Genomic DNA, 16,601 nt, shown 5'->3' on the forward strand with positions numbered 1-16,601 from the left:
AAATAACTCACCCCAGGCGTTCCACTGGTGTACTCACTCCTCCAGTCTGCTTCGATGAAAGCCAGCTTCGTCGGTCAGGGCTTCGGCTTACCGCTGCACCACGCTGTCCTTTCTGCAGGCTGGTTCGGGAGGAGTCGAGGAGGGCACGTCCTGGGCGAGTTATTTGTGGTAAGGCCTGTTCACAAGATTTCATTTCCAGTCACCCAGCGACCACGTGGTCGTCGCTCCTTGCCTGGCATAAGTGATACAGTGCATAGTGCCGGCTAATTGCCTCCGTGACCCAGTAACTAACGTAAGGCTGTGCTCTCACAACGTAAAAGGACCGGGCATTGGCCTCACTTCCGAAGGAATAGGTATTTCCTTCTGTGTGCGGCCCACACGCCACTGAGTGTAGCCATAGCTAGCCAGGCCTTTGTTGTAATTACTGTGTAAATATAAGTCAAATATTTACGACTGTGCTTTCTTTTGAGTGTCCTACCCTAGTCTACCTGGAGACTCAACCAGGAGTCCCATGTGATCGGCAGGTGGTAACGTGTAAAGGAACACCGATCCATGACATCCTCTCTTGATTGACTATCTCGCTTCTCGTCAGATTATGGTTTGCCAGTTGCCACCCTCTATTGCTGCCACCATGGGATACGAGGTCTTCCCTTCGGTCGTGTGCAGCACACCCTACAGTAAAGCAGCCACCTTGGTCAACGCCCCTTTTCCATCCTATTTACGTGGCCATACCACCTTCTCTTGGTGTCTCCTGTCGTTATTATAATATCTCTTTCCAGTTTGCCATTTCTTTGACTCTTTCGTTTGATACTCTTTGTGGACATCTGATGCCAAGCACTCTTCGAAGACTGCTCATTTCGAATGCCCGCAATTTCTTTCCTTCTGTTTTAAAATCCAAGATTCTGGACTGCATGTTGCCGTTGTAATGACAATAGCGGACAGCGACTTCAACCTTAGTTCTAGTGATATCCTATATTCTTTTTATTTTGTTTAATTTAAATAGCTTATTGGCCATTTTAATTCAACAGATATTCATAATAATACAAAAGAAGAAAATGCATATCATTAAATGTTTCCATTTTTGACAGACCCCCATAATTTCATGAGTTATTATTATTATTATTTTTTTTTTATTTAGCCAAATTATTGCATCATCTCTGAATTATTAAATAAGTGAAAGTAATTATTTTCAGTATACATTTCTACAATACAAAACCATACTCATTCTATAACTAACATATACATAGAAATTGTGTGTTTATCTTAAAAGTAATTTTATTTATTATTTTTTTTTCAGTCTTTCAGTTAGCTCATTCCTTTTTTCTCATCCGTAATAAGTTAGAAACCTCTTTGTGCTTCAGTCTTAGAAAAACAATGTCCAATATTTATCCTGTTTCCTGTATTTACATTGTGAATTTCATATACTCTAAGAATCACAAATAAATGGTTTGTCTGCAGATGTTCGTGGATAAACTTTGACATTCAAGTTTATAAGTGTCGTTAATGTTAAGAATGTCAAGCTCTTTGAAAATCGGTGCAGTATGTTCATGACAATTTACTTTAGTCAGTATTCTAGATATTTTTTTTTTTTTTTTTTTACATAACTAATTTATTCAGAGTTGTCTTGTTAGCCATCCACAACACTACACTGCAATATTAAAAATTGGGATGCATCAGTATATAATAAAGTGCTTTAAAAGCGACTCAAGAGGTAACAAATGCGTAACTTCATGCAGTATACCAGATGACCTTGCAATTTTACTATGTATGTGACTGATATGGTCGCTCCAAGTTAGTCTGTGATCGATAATTGCACCAAGAGATTTAACTGGAACAAATCTTTGTAAAGTTACATTTATTATTTTGTTACCTACAATGGCTAAATATTGTTTTTGTTACATTCAATGATAATTCATCACATGAAAGCCAGGAAGAAACTGTCTCTAGTTCAGAATTTAGTGTTTTAGTAAGAAATATTACGTCAGTATTTGAAAGAGTAACATTTATATCATAAGCAAACAAATATGGAATCTTCAACTTTTGAAGATTCCACAATATCATCAATATATAACAAAAATAGAATAGCTCCTAATGTAGATCCCTGAGAGACCCCTGTTTCAGCTACACTACAACTGATGATACATTATGTATTACACTGCACTGCCTCCTATTGTGTAAGTAGCTCACAAACCAGTCCAGAAAATAGTTTTTAATTCCATAGTGATGCAATTTTTTAAGAGTATGCTGTGATCAAGAGTATTAAATGCTTTTTAAAGATCTAAGAAAACACTAACTGAAAATTTCCCATTTCCCTCGTCCTGCAAAATATGATCAATTACCTGTGTGATTGCTATTTGTGGTGAGTTTTTTTGTTTTTTCCAAATCCATATTGATAATTACAAATTATATGGTTATTTAAAAAAAAAAAAATACTGCAAGTCTGTCACTCGAATATTTTACTCATTGAGTTTGAAATAGAAAATAGAAATCGGTCTGTAATTTGTTACATCTCCATTGTTACCTCCTTTAAAAACAAGAATAATTTTAGCACATCTTACTTTATCAGGAAAGCAATCCATCCGAAAAGATAAGTTAATCAATTTAGAAATATGACCTAGCACATGAACAGAGAGGCTTATTACTTTAACGTGGATGTCATCCAAGCCTGGAGCAAACTTTTAATGTTGCAATTATTGACACAATTTCTTCTGCAGTGGAATCTGAGTTGTTAGCCATATAAAACATTGGTGATAATTCATATTGTTGAAGTTCATTAGCTAGTTTACTGTCTATAGTTGAAAGGTGAGTGTTTACGTAGTCAGCCATTTTTTTTTTTTTTTTTGTCAGTAAATCTACAATCATTTATAATTAAATTTCATATTAGGCTGACTATTTATCCTTTTGTTAGTAATTACGTTAATTAAGCCCCACATCACCTTACTATTCTCAGCATTTTTTGGAAATTTATTCTTATTTTATTTATTTATTTATTTTTTTTTCAAGCTGTTAACATATTACTTACCTTATTCCATAACTGTTCGCATTGTTTTTCATATGTGATGAGTTGCCTTAGATAATTTCCATATAGTTTATACCTCTCTTCAGTCAGCTGTGACTCTCTCCAGATTTTGCTCCGCTTTCCTAGTGCTGTATATCCGTGACTCATTCTTTCTCACCGGTCTGAACGAGTCATTCTCTTGGGTTATGTGCATTCCTAAATATTTAAATACGCCCACTTGTTCTATAGCCTCTTTTCTGTTTATTATCATAAACTTCGTCTTTCTCACATATATATTAATTTTATATCTAGTACAGGTTTGTTCCACGCTGTTTGCCATCTCCTGAGTTGATTTGGATACCAAGACTATGTCGTCGGCGCACTTGACATTACTGATGTACTGGCCACTGGATGTGCACTCCACCCTTTTCTTTTAATGCTCGCTCTAAAGCCTGCTTGTTCTTCCGTCAGCATCTCCGCTCTCTGGTTGCCATCCTCTCCTAAATTGCTCTCGCCAGTATCTTACAAGAGCGTGCCAAAAGGCTAATTAATTTATAAATGGCTCTGATTGTTTGAGCTCGCTGTGTATTTGTACTATTTTTGCTGTGTTCCAGTTTTATGGAATGTTATTCTCTTCAACTGTCCTACGTGCGATTACTTAGAAGGCAAATATAACCTCTTTCTTTCCTTAATTTTTTTTTTTTTTTTCCATCTTCCACGAAAAAGAGATGGTTTTATTTCCACGCATGTGTGGAGCTGTATTTTTCATTGAAATATTCGATAAGATTGGATGGTTCATAACATTTCACGCACCAAGGACTATTGCCATTTTAGATAATCATTACCTTTACGATGTTACCTCTCACAGGTGGACAAATGTTCACATTGTAGTATCTATGACTTAGACACTATTTTTGTGCTGAGTTCTCGTGAAAAACACAAAATTAACCTTTTTTTTTTTTTTGTCAATTCTTACAGTACTAGGAAGAAGCAAAGCGAAGGACGAGCATAGCAGTAAAAGGGTTCACGCTACCTTCACGCCACCAATGGTACGTGCAAGTTTTCAGTTACTTATTAGACTGTCCATTTAATAACTGGTTAACCTCAACTTGTCGAGAAGAAACGTAAATGTTCATATTTCTTTATTTTGATTAATGATGCAAGCACGCTTTAGGCACCTGTTACATAATACATTTTTTGCATCTGGAAATAATGATTAAAGTCACGTTGTCGAGAGGAAAACTCATTATTCAAGGTGTTTGTAGTATTTCAGCTACATCGTCATGGTTGACTTTATTGCCTCTTCAATTCACATGCATTTGTTTTGATGTCTTCTATGTTCATAGTTTACCTGTCTTTCTGACTGCAAAAGTTGAATAGCTTAAATATTCTTCTTTGAATTGCTGCAGTGTTTAAGTGAAGGAGGTGTACGTGCGCGCGCGCGTTTTTTTTTTTTTTTAAGTGTGTGCATGTGTGTGTGTGTGTGTGTGTGTGTGTGTGTGTGTGTGTGTAATAATAATAATAATAATAAACGGTTTATTATTTAGGCAGTTAACAAACTGAAAATGTACATAGGGGGTGGGGAAATACTTAACATTAATCCTAAATGTAGTCTAATCTAGAATGGACTATTGATTGATGGCTCGCACCATGGTGGGAATCGCACTGAGTCTATACCGGTCCGTGCGTGGCGCCTTCAGGGGCGTTATCTTGTTGTGGTGTCTGGTGGCCCGTGCCGGGCGAGGCGCGTCAGGCGGCAGCATGTTTCTGAGACGTGGATGATGCAGTAGTCCCCTTCCAAACTTCTCCAGAGCCTCTCAGTACCTGGTGGATAGTCTGGACAGACTCAGAGAGTTCAGGGCTTCTTCGTAGGTGGTGTATGCAGGGCCAAGGATGACCCCTGCACGCCCTTTTCTGCACACTCTCTAATTGCAGCTGTTGAGTGTGTGTGAGGGAGGAGGACCACGCTGGGGAGGCGTACATGAGTTTGGGGAGGATGAAGGTAAGGTACATCCCCCTTAACTCATCTGTCGGCGTCCCCAGCGACCTGAGTCTGCGCAGCATGTACAGCCTGTAGGTAGCTGATCTTATGGTGCTGGCGACATGCTGCCTCCAGGTCAGCTGGTCGTCCACCGTGACTCCGAGGAGCTTGGCACATCGGACCACCTGGAGGGGGTGAGGGCCCACTGAGAGTGGGGAGGGGGCACTGGTACAGAGAAGGTACAGAAATGCATCACCACAGTTTTGCTGTGGTTGATGGTCATCCTGCTCTCCTCCGTCCACGTCTGCAGTCGCTCCAGAATTGCTTGCAGTGGCGAGTAGTCCGGGTTCTTGGTGGAAACTGGGACGCCCTCGGTTCAGTCGTCCACATACTTCCAGCGATGGGGGGTGTCAGTGAGGGCGTCGTTAATGAGGAGGAGGAAGCATAGAGGACCCATCTTGGTCCCCTGGGGGACCCCACATGTCAGCTGTTGGAAATTAGAGACAGAGCCCTGATAGCGAACGGCCTGACGCCTTCCTGTGAGGAAGTCGGCTAGCCATGCTATCAGGTTAGGAGGGAGACCCAGACTTACTGCCTTGCTGATGACAACAGTGTGATCAACAAGATCAAAAGCCTTTTTGAAGTCCACAAAAGCAACAGCTAGAGAGGTGTTACGCTTGTCCAGGTGGCTGTGGATGAATTCAAGGAAGCTGGTCAAGTAATGGGAGGTGGAGGTGGCTTTAATATTTCCAAACTGTCTGATATCCACGGTATTACAAATTCTGGTGTTGCAGATACATACCGGTGTCGTATTGGATAAGCACTCCCCCAAAATAAGTACTCCCTAGTACAAATTCATTATGGTAAAGGTAATCACCCAGTCATTATTCCATATGGCAAATGTACTCTCTCCTGTGAAATAAGTAGTCCCACACTTAGGGAAGGATGAGGAGGTAATGAGACATAGAAACGAATTTCGTTAATTCATTTCCAACTCGACTATCCTTTGTGGACTCGAACGTGTTCGTCTACGCATTTGAAACTGAGATCGCGGAACGAAACCGACCGAGCCACACACTTTACAGTTTGCTGCCAGTGTCCTGAGTGTTGTTGACAATGCCGCACGTGCCATTTGACTTCATATATCAGTATCTTGTGAAGGGTGTGTGGCCCTGTTTGGACGAAATGTCTTGGAAAAGTCATGTCAGCGATTCGGACCTTTGTGATAAACGTGTTATTTACCTGCAACATACCAACAGTAACCATTTTGATTATGTCAAAGGAATTATGTAGATGTAGATCGTAAATATAATTGGATGTTATTGATCATCTGCAGAGGGACAAATATACAATTTAAGGTAATTTTGTTTTAATGACTTTAAATTGTATGGGAGCATTTATTCCACGGGGACCAGTCAATATTCCATATGATGTATGTACTGGGGAGTCCATATATTATACGGAATAATGACTACGGGAGTACTTTTATCATATGGAATTTCTACTGGGGAGTATTTTCTTATGGGAGTCCATATTTCATAGCACACCGGTACGTTTTTACACTGTTAAGTTAAATTAGTACGAAATTAACATTGAAGAAAATTTTATACTTTTACCCCTTTAGTATTTTAAAGTGAAAATGTAATGATTTACACAGCCTACTCTAACATCAGTTCCTTCTGCAGAACCATACGCAACAGTGTTATAAAGAGGCATCTGATCAAGGCTGAATCAGACCCCTCCTCTGTTACATTTCAAAATCCATCCAATTTCTTGCCTGGTAGTGACTGAAACTTCGGAAGTAAAGTAGAATCTGTATTGAACGATGGAAATCTGGAAAAGGACCTAAAGCCAGAAATCAATATTTTTTTTTATGTAGAACTCTCGGACCAAATAAAAGATTCAATTACTCAGTGAGTAGGCCCTTACTAAAAGCCTGTAGTCCTGGTGTAGCTTGAATGACTAGGACGAAAAGCATGGTACCACTTCACTAAATTTTCACGATTCATAAATAAATCTGAATACGGCTCTCTTTTCATGAGGTACTCACAACCTCAGAAAACCCAGCTGAGGTTTGGTGCTCAGTAAAGAAAATCAAGAGCAGTGATGGATTATTAGTATTCCAAAACTGGCAAATTTCATGTTGAATCTGCTTGTCCTTCCACACTCATCAACTGCAGTAGAGAAAATATTTTCTCGGTAAAACATATCAAAGTTTTTGATGACACCAGAAATAGACTTAATACAGAAACAATGAATGGTCTCTTAGTAAAAGCATATTTGAAATCCTTATGCATACCAAATGTCCATAGTGTACCTTATGACTAAAGTAAGCACTCGCGTGTTTAACTGGATAGTGAATAAATAATGTATTGATTGTAATGGTGTTTGACAGCCTCCTCAGCAAGATTATAAAAATCGGGAGCTTTCTTTATATGCTTTTTCTTTCATTTTTCATTTTTATTTATTTGTAACTATGAATTCTTGCAATCCTTTACCTCTCTCTCTCTCTCTCTCTCTCTCTCTCTCTCTCTCTCTCTCTCTCTCTCTCTCTCTCTCTCTCTCTCTCTCTCTCTGTTACATACACACACACACACACACACACACACACACACACACACACACACACACACACACACACACACTTATAATCTAAAATGAAACTTCACATCTCATCTCTAGCTAAAACAGCTTCCATGAAGTTAGGTGTTCTGAGTCTTCTCCGGCAGTTTTGCTCACACCCCTAGCTGCTAACTCTGTACAGGGGCCTTACCCGTCCAGGTATGGAGTATGTTTTACATGTATAGGGGGTGGGGAGTCCATTCATACTACTCTTTCAGACAGGGTACATGGTATTTAATTGGCCAGACATTGTTATAAGAGTTAGAGATGGTTAAATATCAACACCCACCAACTCAAGTTCCTTTTACCTCCCCATCACACTCCTGCAGCCATTGCTGGATACAGTGTCCTCATTGGGCTTATCTAGCCTCGCAGATAGGATACAGGGCTTCGTTACATCTATAATCATGCATGAAATAGAAATTGTTCCTAAATAACATGCCGCAGTGCTCGGTAGCCACGCCGGGTTCCTGGTGGCCATCCCTCGCGCCCCAGAAAGGCGTGCCCATCTTCACCTTGCTCCCGTCCACCCAATGGTACTGCCCGTCAGCGTGCTCGTTGTTTGCGCCGATCCAGTAGTCGCGGCCAGTATATCCTGGGGACAAGTCACCTCTGTGATGCCTGAGACAACACCGCTTGCTGTGATTCTCTCTCACCATGAACGTTAGTGTAGTGACAAGACCAGAGTCACTGGGGAGCTTAAAAAGAAAATTATACATATTTATGGATGGGGATGATAGGATGAAATAAGTGAGTTTGTTCCACACCGGGTCTGCTACGTATAGGCCTAACGGGTTCTTGCATATGCTTTACATATATATATATATATATATATATATATATATATATATATATATATATATATATATATATATATATATATATATATATATATATATATATATATATATTCCTTTATTTTTTTTATATTCTTATATGAACTCTGGACCTGACTATTGTTGTGGCATCGACATTTGACGTGCTGTCCATCTATTTGGTTGAATGTTTGATCTTTAATTATGCGATGCGAAAGCCTCCTATAGTTAAATATTTATCTTGCCCACAGATTAATTTTTATTTCTATGGATTACTCAAGGGGGAGCATGAAATCAGCAAGGCCCTGGTTTCAATATTGAGACTCACCGTTGTTCTCCAAGTACTTGACGACGTAATAATGAATGTTCTCTGTGTTGATGATCAACAGCTGGCCGCCAAGAGTCTCACAAAAGTCTTTCATAAGATACCATGAACCCGTGCTTGTGGAGCTGACGTGAAGGCACTTCCCGCCCACAGCGGTGAAGGGCGGCGTGCATTCCGTGAGGCGGTCTGCGAGACAGAGACAGAGAGAGAGAGAGAGAGAGAGAGAGAGAGAGAGAGAGAGAGAGAGAGAGAGAGAGAGAGAGAAAGCATTATAACAGTAATAGTGTGGACAGATAATGACATGGCTAAAACTACAATAATGCAGAAACTACAGAGTACAGAGTTGATGTTCAATGCGATATACAAGAACAAGTGCGACATACGACAACTGGCACGCAGAAAAATCCATCTCCATCTCTGGGACTCACCACAGGATAAATAACAGCGTTCTGCACTCGACACCAGCTAAAAATACAGATCATAAAAAAAGAAGAAAAAAAAAAAAAAAATCGCACACTTCTAAGTCACAACTTTAAGAATTTAACCTGACGGGGAGGCGCCTACCAGTGATCTGAGTTGCAGGAAGGCATGGCAGCATGAAGAGCAGCAGCAGTAGTAGAAGGCCGAGGGGACGCGCTGAGTTCATGCCCATATTGAATGTCACAACTCGTTTTGTCTGCCTAAAACTCCCTGATGTTGGCTGGAGGCTGTGAAAGGCTCTGTTGTGGCTCTGCGTGGGTCTTGAAAGGCTCTGTCGTGACTGCGTCCCGCACACTAACTCGCCAGACACAGCACAGGCGCCCCTCCTTGTCTATCGCCACCACGGGTGTGGCTCGTGTGGAGTTGTGTATGTCACCAAGGAGCTACTTGTGTGAGTGGCCATCTCGAGTCGCTATATGTTCTTAACTAGAACATCCTAATTTTTTTTTCTTTTCCTTATCTTTCTCCGCTCTGTTGAAAACAGATGACACTACTCGTATTACCACACTTTCTTGGTATTTAATCACCTTTTTCTTTGTATCATATTCTAATCACATTCTCTGCTTCCCTTGTGTCCTTCATTCCCCAGTTCGTTTGTCCTTACTGTTCTGAACAAATACGCAAGCTTTCGGAAAACTTTTAAGTATTCTACATTCTCTCTCTCTCTCTCTCTCTCTCTCTCTCTCTCTCTCTCTCTCTCTCTCTCTCTCTCTCTCTCTCTCTCTCTCTCTCTCTCTCTCTCATCCAGTCTGACCCTGACAACCATTCTGAAATGTCGTCTCGTATTTTGTGTTAGGCTTTCCATGAACTTTATCCTCTGTCTTTCTCTTGATCTTTTTCTCTCTGTTATTCATAACAGGCATTCGCTCTCCAAACTTCCTGCTCTCAACACTCGGCCTTTAAAAACTTGACTTGTCTTCTTGTATATTGCATCGACTGTCTCACACGTTGCACAGTGATAAGCGAGAAATAACAATGGAAATTAAAGCCTTCGCATTAAGATGACTTTATTTCAATTACAAACCATCAGATAGTCAGAAATTGTTTAACAAAGGGAAAAGTCAAAATAAGTGATTTGAAGACACTCGTGTAATAGAAGAAAATTAATTGGTGTGGACGAATTAAGTGAAAGATGGACAGGATGTTTGAAAAATGATATATTTGAATTTAGAGAGAGGAAAAAGACGAGGCAGACCGAAGAAGAAAGGCGGAGGGGATAACGTCTGCATGAAAGATGGCTTGAGAGAGAAGGGACTGATGTTGAGGAGACAGAGGACAGTCTGGTAGAAAAGACTAGCCTGTCCTGTACGTTGCGAATTTGAAACGCCTCACCTTTAGTTAGATGGTGTGTTATAAAAAGTCTTATTTAGCCTCACAGATAGGATACACATTTGTTTCGTTACATGATAAATCATGCATGAAATAGAAGCCCTTTTCGAAGAGGATAGCACAGTGGTCAGACGGCGATCCACCTGGTTCCTGCTTGCCGTTTATAGTGCCCCAAAAAGGCGTGCCCATCTTGACCTTGCTCCCGTCCAACCAGTGGTACTGCCCGTCAGCGTGCTCGTTGTTTGCACCTACCCAGTATCTGCGGCCAGCATACCCTGTGAACAAGTCACCTCTGTGAGGCCTGAGGACTGGTTAATGGATTTGTACATCAGCAAGGATGAGACTTCAATATCTTTGATACTCACCGTTGTACTCCAAGTACTTGACGAGATATTGAGACTCACCGTTGTACTCCAAATACTTGACGACGTAGTAGTGAAAGTCCTCCGTATTGATGATCAACAGCTGGCCGCCAAGAGTCTCACAAAAGTCCTTCATAAGATACCAGGTACCCGGGCTTGTGGAGCTGACATGAATGCACTTACCGCCCACAGCGGTGAAGGGCGGCGTACACTCCGTAAGTCGGTCTGAGAGAGAGAGAGAGAGAGAAAGAAAGAGAGAGAGAGAGAGAGAGAGAGAGAGAGAGAGAGAGAGAGAGAGAGAGAGAGAGAGAGAGAGAGAGAGTTGTATATATATATATATATATATATATATATATATATATATATATATATATATATATATATATATATATATATATATATATATATATATATATATATATAAGACTACAATTTTGAGATACTGATCGATCCAATTGACGATCCAAGATTGACGTCCATCCTTACTTGGAGCTGCATGGAGGCACGGTAGTAATGGAAGCAGCAGCAGCAGGAAAGGAATCTCTGTGTGGATGCCCATGGTGAAGGCTGCAGGTGACTTGATCCTCCCTGGAATTTTCTGCTGTCGATGGAAGGTATCCGAGGGATCTGTCTTTGCTATAGTACTTCCTTGCGTCCCACAATCACCCAAGTTTTGAAGGTGCTCCTTGTCTCTCCACTAAAGATCTTGCTTGTGTGGGACTTATATACACTCCTGAGCAGCTGTTTGTGTGAGCCGCCAGCTGAGATGATCTTGCAGCCAGTCATTGGACTGTACTTGCGATTACTTAATGTTTCGATACTATCGTTAAATACCTTCTGAGCAGACTCAGGTTGAGCCCCAAATGATTCGTCTATACTCGTACTGACGCCACCGTTCCTCTCTTGATTGACTATCTCGCTCCTCGTCAAATTATGGTTTGCCACCCTCTATTGCTGCCACCACGGGATGCGAGGTCTTCCCTTCGGTCGTGTGCAGCACACCCTACAGTAAAGCAGCCACCTTGGTCAACGCCCCTTTTCCATCCTATTTACGTGGCCATACCACCTTCTCTTGGTGTCTCCTGTCGTTATTATAATATCTCTTTCCAGTTTGCCATTTCTCTGACTCTTCCGTTTGATACTCTTTGTGGACATCTGATGCCAAGCACTCTTCGAAGACTGCTCATTTCGAATGCCCGCAATGTCTTTCCTTCTGTTTTAAAATCCAAGATTCTGAACTGCATGTTGCCGTTGTAATGACAATAGCGGACAGCGACTTCAATCTTAGTTCTAGTGATATCCTATATTTTTTTTATTTTGTTTAATTTAAATAGCTTATTGGCCATTTTAATTCAACAGATATTCATAATAATACAAAAGAAGAAAATGCATATCATTAAATGTTTCCATTTTTGACAGACCCCCATAATTTCATGAGTTATTATTATTATTATTTTTTTTTATTTAGCCAAATTATTGCATCATCTCTGAATTATTAAATAAGTGAAAGTAATTATTTTCAGTATACATTTCTACAATACAAAACCATACTCATTCTATAACTAACATATACATAGAAATTGTGTGTTTATCTTAAAAGCAATTTCATTATTTTTTTCTTTTTTTTTCAGTCTTTCAGTTAGCTCATTCCTTTTTTCTCATCTGTAATAAGTTAGAAACCTCTTTGTGCTTCAGTCTTAGGAAAACAATGTCCAGTATTCATCCTGTTTCCTGTATTTACATTGTGAATTTCATGTACTCTAAGAATCACAAATAAATGGTTTGTCTGCAGATGTTCGTGGATAAACTTTGACATTCAATTTTATAAGTGTCGTTAATGTTAAGAATGTCAAGCTCTTTGAAAATCGGTGCAGTATGTTCATGACAATTTACTTTAGTCAGTATCCTAGATATTCTTTCTTTTTTTTTTATATATAATAACTAATTTATTCAGAGTTGTCTTGTTAGCCATCCACAACACTACACTGCAATATTAAAAATTGGGATGCATCAGTATATAATAAAGTGCTTTAAAAGCGACTCAAGAGGTAACAAATGCGTAACTTCATGCAGTACACCAGATGACCTTGCAATTTTACTATGTATGTGACTGATATGGTCGCTCCAAGTTAGTCTGTGATCGATAATTGCACCAAGAGATTTAACTGGAACAAATCTTTGTAAAGTTACATTTATTATTTTGTTACCTACAATGGCTAAATATTGTTTTTGTTACATTCAATGATAATTCATCACATGAAAGCCAGGAAGAAACTGTCTCTAGTTCAGAATTTAGTGTTTTAGTAAGAAATATTACGTCAGTATTTGAAAGAGTAACATTTATATCATAAGCAAACAAATATGGAATCTTCAACTTTTGAAGATTCCACAATATCATCAATATATAACAAAAATAGAATAGCGCCTAATGTAGATCCCTGAGAGACCCCTGTTTCAGCTACACTACATCTAATGATACATTATGTATTACACTGCACTGCCTCCTATTGTGTAAGTAGTTCACAAACCAGTCCAGAAAATAGTTTTTAATTCCATAGTGATGCAATTTTTTAAGAGTATGCTGTGATCAAGAGTATTAAATGCTTTTTAAAGATCTAAGAAAACACTAACTGAAAATTTCCCATTTCCCTCGTCCTGCAAAATATGATCAATTACCTGTGTGATTGCTATTTGTGGTGAGTTTTTTTGTTTTTGTTTTTTTTCCAAATCCACATTGATAATTACAAATTATATGGTTATTTAAAAAAAAAAAAAAAACTTCAAGTCTGTCACTCGAATATTTTACTCATTGAGTTTGAAATAGAAAATAGAAATCGGTCTGTAATTTGTTACATCTCCATTGTTACCTCCTTTAAAAACAAGAATAATTTTAGCACATCTTACTTTATCAGGAAAGCAATCCATCCGAAAAGATAAGTTAATCAATTTAGAAATATGACCTAGCACATGAACAGAGAGGCTTATTACTTTAACGTGGATGTCATCCAAGCCTGGAGCAAACTTTTAATGTTGCAATTATTGACACAATTTCTTCTGCAGTGGAATCTGAGTTGTTAGCCATATAAAACATTGGTGATAATTCATATTATTGAAGTTCATTAGCTAGTTTACTGTCTATAGTTGAAAGGTGAGTGTTTACGTAGTCAGCCATTTTTTTTTTTTTTTTTGTCAGTAAATCTACAATCATTAATAATTAAATTTCATATTAGGCTGACTATTTATCCTTTTGTTAGTAATTACGTTATTTAAGCCCCACATCACCTTACTATTCTCAGCATTTTTTGGAAATTTATTCTTATTTTATTTATTTATTTATTTTTTTTTTTTCAAGCTGTTAACATATTACTTACCTTATTCCATAACTGTTCGCATTGTTTTTCATATGTGATGAGTTGCCTTAGATAATTTCCATATAGTTTATACCTCTCTTCAGTCAGCTGTGACTCTCTCCAGATTTTGCTCCGCTTTCCTAGTGCTGTATATCCGTGACTCATTCTTTCTCACCGGTCTGAACGAGTCATTCTCTTGGGTTATGTGCATTCCTAAATATTTAAATACGCCCACTTGTTCTACAGCCTCTTTTCTGCTTATTATCATAAACTTCGTCTTTCTCACATATATATTAATTTTATATCTAGTACAGGTTTGTTCCACGCTGTTTGCCATCTCCTGAGTTGATTTGGATACCAAGACTATGTCGTCGGCGCACTTGACATTACTGATGTACTGGCCACTGGATGTGCACTCCACCCTTTTCTTTTAATGCTCGCTCTAAAGCCTGCTTGTTCTTCCGTCAGCACCTCCGCTCTCTGGTTGCCATCCTCTCCTAAATTGCTCTCGCCAGTATCTTACAAGAGCTCTGATTGTTTGGGCTCGCTGTGTATTTGTACTATTTCTGCTGTCTTTCAGTTTTATGGAACGTTATTCTCTTCAACTGTCCTACGTGCGATTACTTAGAAGGCAAATATAACCTCTTTCTTTCCTTACTTTTTTTTTTCCATCTTCCACGAAAAAGAGATGGTTTTATTTCCACGCATGTGTGGAGCTGTATTTTTCATTGAAATATTCGATAAGATTGGATGGTTCATAACATTTCACGCACCAAGGACTATTGCCATTTTAGATAATCATTACCTTTACGATGTTACCTCTCACAGGTGGACAAATGTTCACATTGTAGTATCTATAACTTCTTAGACACTATTTTTGTGCTGGGTTCTCGTGAATATTTCTACTGCGTGAAAACACAAAATTAACTTTTTATTTTTTTGTCAATTCTTACAGTACTAGGAAGAAGCAAAGCGAAGGACGAGCATAGCAGTAAAAGGGTTCACGCCATCTTTATCAATGGTACGTGCAAGTTTACAGTTACTTATTAGACTGTCCATTTAATAACTGGTTAACCTCAACTTGTCGAGAAGAAACGTAAATGTTCATATTTCTTTATTTTGATTAATGATGCAAGCACGCTTTAGGCACCTGTTACATAATACATTTTTTGTATCTGGAAATAATGATTAAAGTCACGTTGTCGAGAGGAAAACTCATTATTCAAGGTGTTTGTAGTATTTCAGCTACATCGTCATGGTTGACTTTATTGCCTCTTCAATTCACATGCATTTGTTTTGATGTCTTCTATGTTCATAGTTTACCTGTCTTTCTGACTGCAAAAGTTGAATAGCACAAATACTCTTCGTCGTATTGCTGCAGTGTTTAAGTGAAGGAGGTGTGCGTGCGTGCGCGCGCGCGTTTTTTATTTTTTTATTTATTTATTTATTTTTTTATAAGTGTGTGCATGTGTGTGTGTGTGTGTAATAATAATAATAATAACATAATAATAATATGTGTGTGTGTGTGTGTGTGTGTGTGTGTGTGTGTGTGTGTGCGTGTGTGTGTGTGTGTGTGATTTCAACCACCTGTCTTTTCAGTAAGCTTCTTCACTGAACATTATTGGCCCCGTTGTTCTAACGGAGTCTCCTCTTACTCAGGGACCGAAAACTTTGAAATACACATTACCCTTATTTTCCATTATTCTCAACCAAATTGATTAAGGCTGCGTATTTTAATAGTTAATATATAGTTTTGCTAAAGATTACAAGGGTTTTGCATCATTGAATGCATTACGATAATGAATTTGGGAAAAACATAATCTATCAAGGAATACCCGGTCAACATCATTGATACGAATGTATTAAAGCTGACTAATGCGTAAATTACTTCTTTATACATAGAAAGGAAAGGTAAAGGAATAAAATATTGATGGTAAGTTCCATAGTTTTTGCAGACGAGAGGTCTTCGTTTTTAAATTCAGCCATTCACGCTGCAAGAATTATGGAACTTGACACAAATATTCTATTCCTCTACCTCTCCTTTCATTGCTGCACAAACCTTTCTATTTTATCTCTTTCCTATTTTGTCCACCTCTCTAATTATCAATTTTTCATCCCTTTCTCTGGTAAACTTCTGCATTTCCACCTTCCTATGACATGAACTCTTTCAAGAGGGAGGTTTCAAGACACTTATCCTCTAGTATTTGATTATCCCATTCGACTTGTCAGTGGGAAGTGGCACTCAAGTTAGCCTTTTTTTTTTTTTTAATTCTAGTTGTCCTTGACCAGTAGCCTTCTTACGAGAGAGAGAAAAATAAAATCATTCAGGTCTTTATCTT

General features: G+C 38.7%; 3 protein-coding genes across 7 annotated transcripts in view; 1 reads left to right on the plus strand and 2 right to left on the minus strand.

Annotated features, from left to right (window-relative positions):
- The window catches only part of LOC135108533 (uncharacterized), a 64,748-nt gene that overhangs the window by 14,038 nt on the left and 34,109 nt on the right, over positions 1-16,601 (plus strand). For all 5 annotated transcript variants that reach the window (XM_064019648.1, XM_064019650.1, XM_064019652.1 and 2 more), the window contains exons 2-3: positions 3,977-4,047; positions 15,218-15,283. The gene's annotated coding sequence lies outside the window, so the exon portion shown is untranslated. The remainder of the gene's footprint in view (positions 1-3,976; positions 4,048-15,217; positions 15,284-16,601) is intronic.
- Positions 7,814-9,625, minus strand: LOC135108537 (C-type lectin domain family 17, member A-like). The gene is made up of 3 exons (XM_064019657.1): positions 9,306-9,625; positions 8,745-8,927; positions 7,814-8,196 (listed from the first exon to the last, which is right to left on the minus strand). Exons 1-3 carry the CDS (start codon positions 9,391-9,393, stop codon positions 7,961-7,963), a joined length of 507 nt encoding a protein of 168 aa, XP_063875727.1. The 5' UTR covers positions 9,394-9,625; the 3' UTR covers positions 7,814-7,960.
- Positions 10,216-11,609, minus strand: LOC135108532 (C-type lectin domain family 17, member A-like). The gene is made up of 3 exons (XM_064019647.1): positions 11,399-11,609; positions 10,955-11,137; positions 10,216-10,825 (listed from the first exon to the last, which is right to left on the minus strand). The coding sequence occupies exons 1-3, from the start codon at positions 11,469-11,471 to the stop codon at positions 10,584-10,586; spliced, it is 498 nt and encodes a 165-aa protein (XP_063875717.1). The 5' UTR covers positions 11,472-11,609; the 3' UTR covers positions 10,216-10,583.

Source organism: Scylla paramamosain, chromosome 17 (assembly GCF_035594125.1).
Source record: "Scylla paramamosain isolate STU-SP2022 chromosome 17, ASM3559412v1, whole genome shotgun sequence".
Classification (NCBI taxonomy): Eukaryota; Metazoa; Arthropoda; class Malacostraca; order Decapoda; family Portunidae; genus Scylla; species Scylla paramamosain.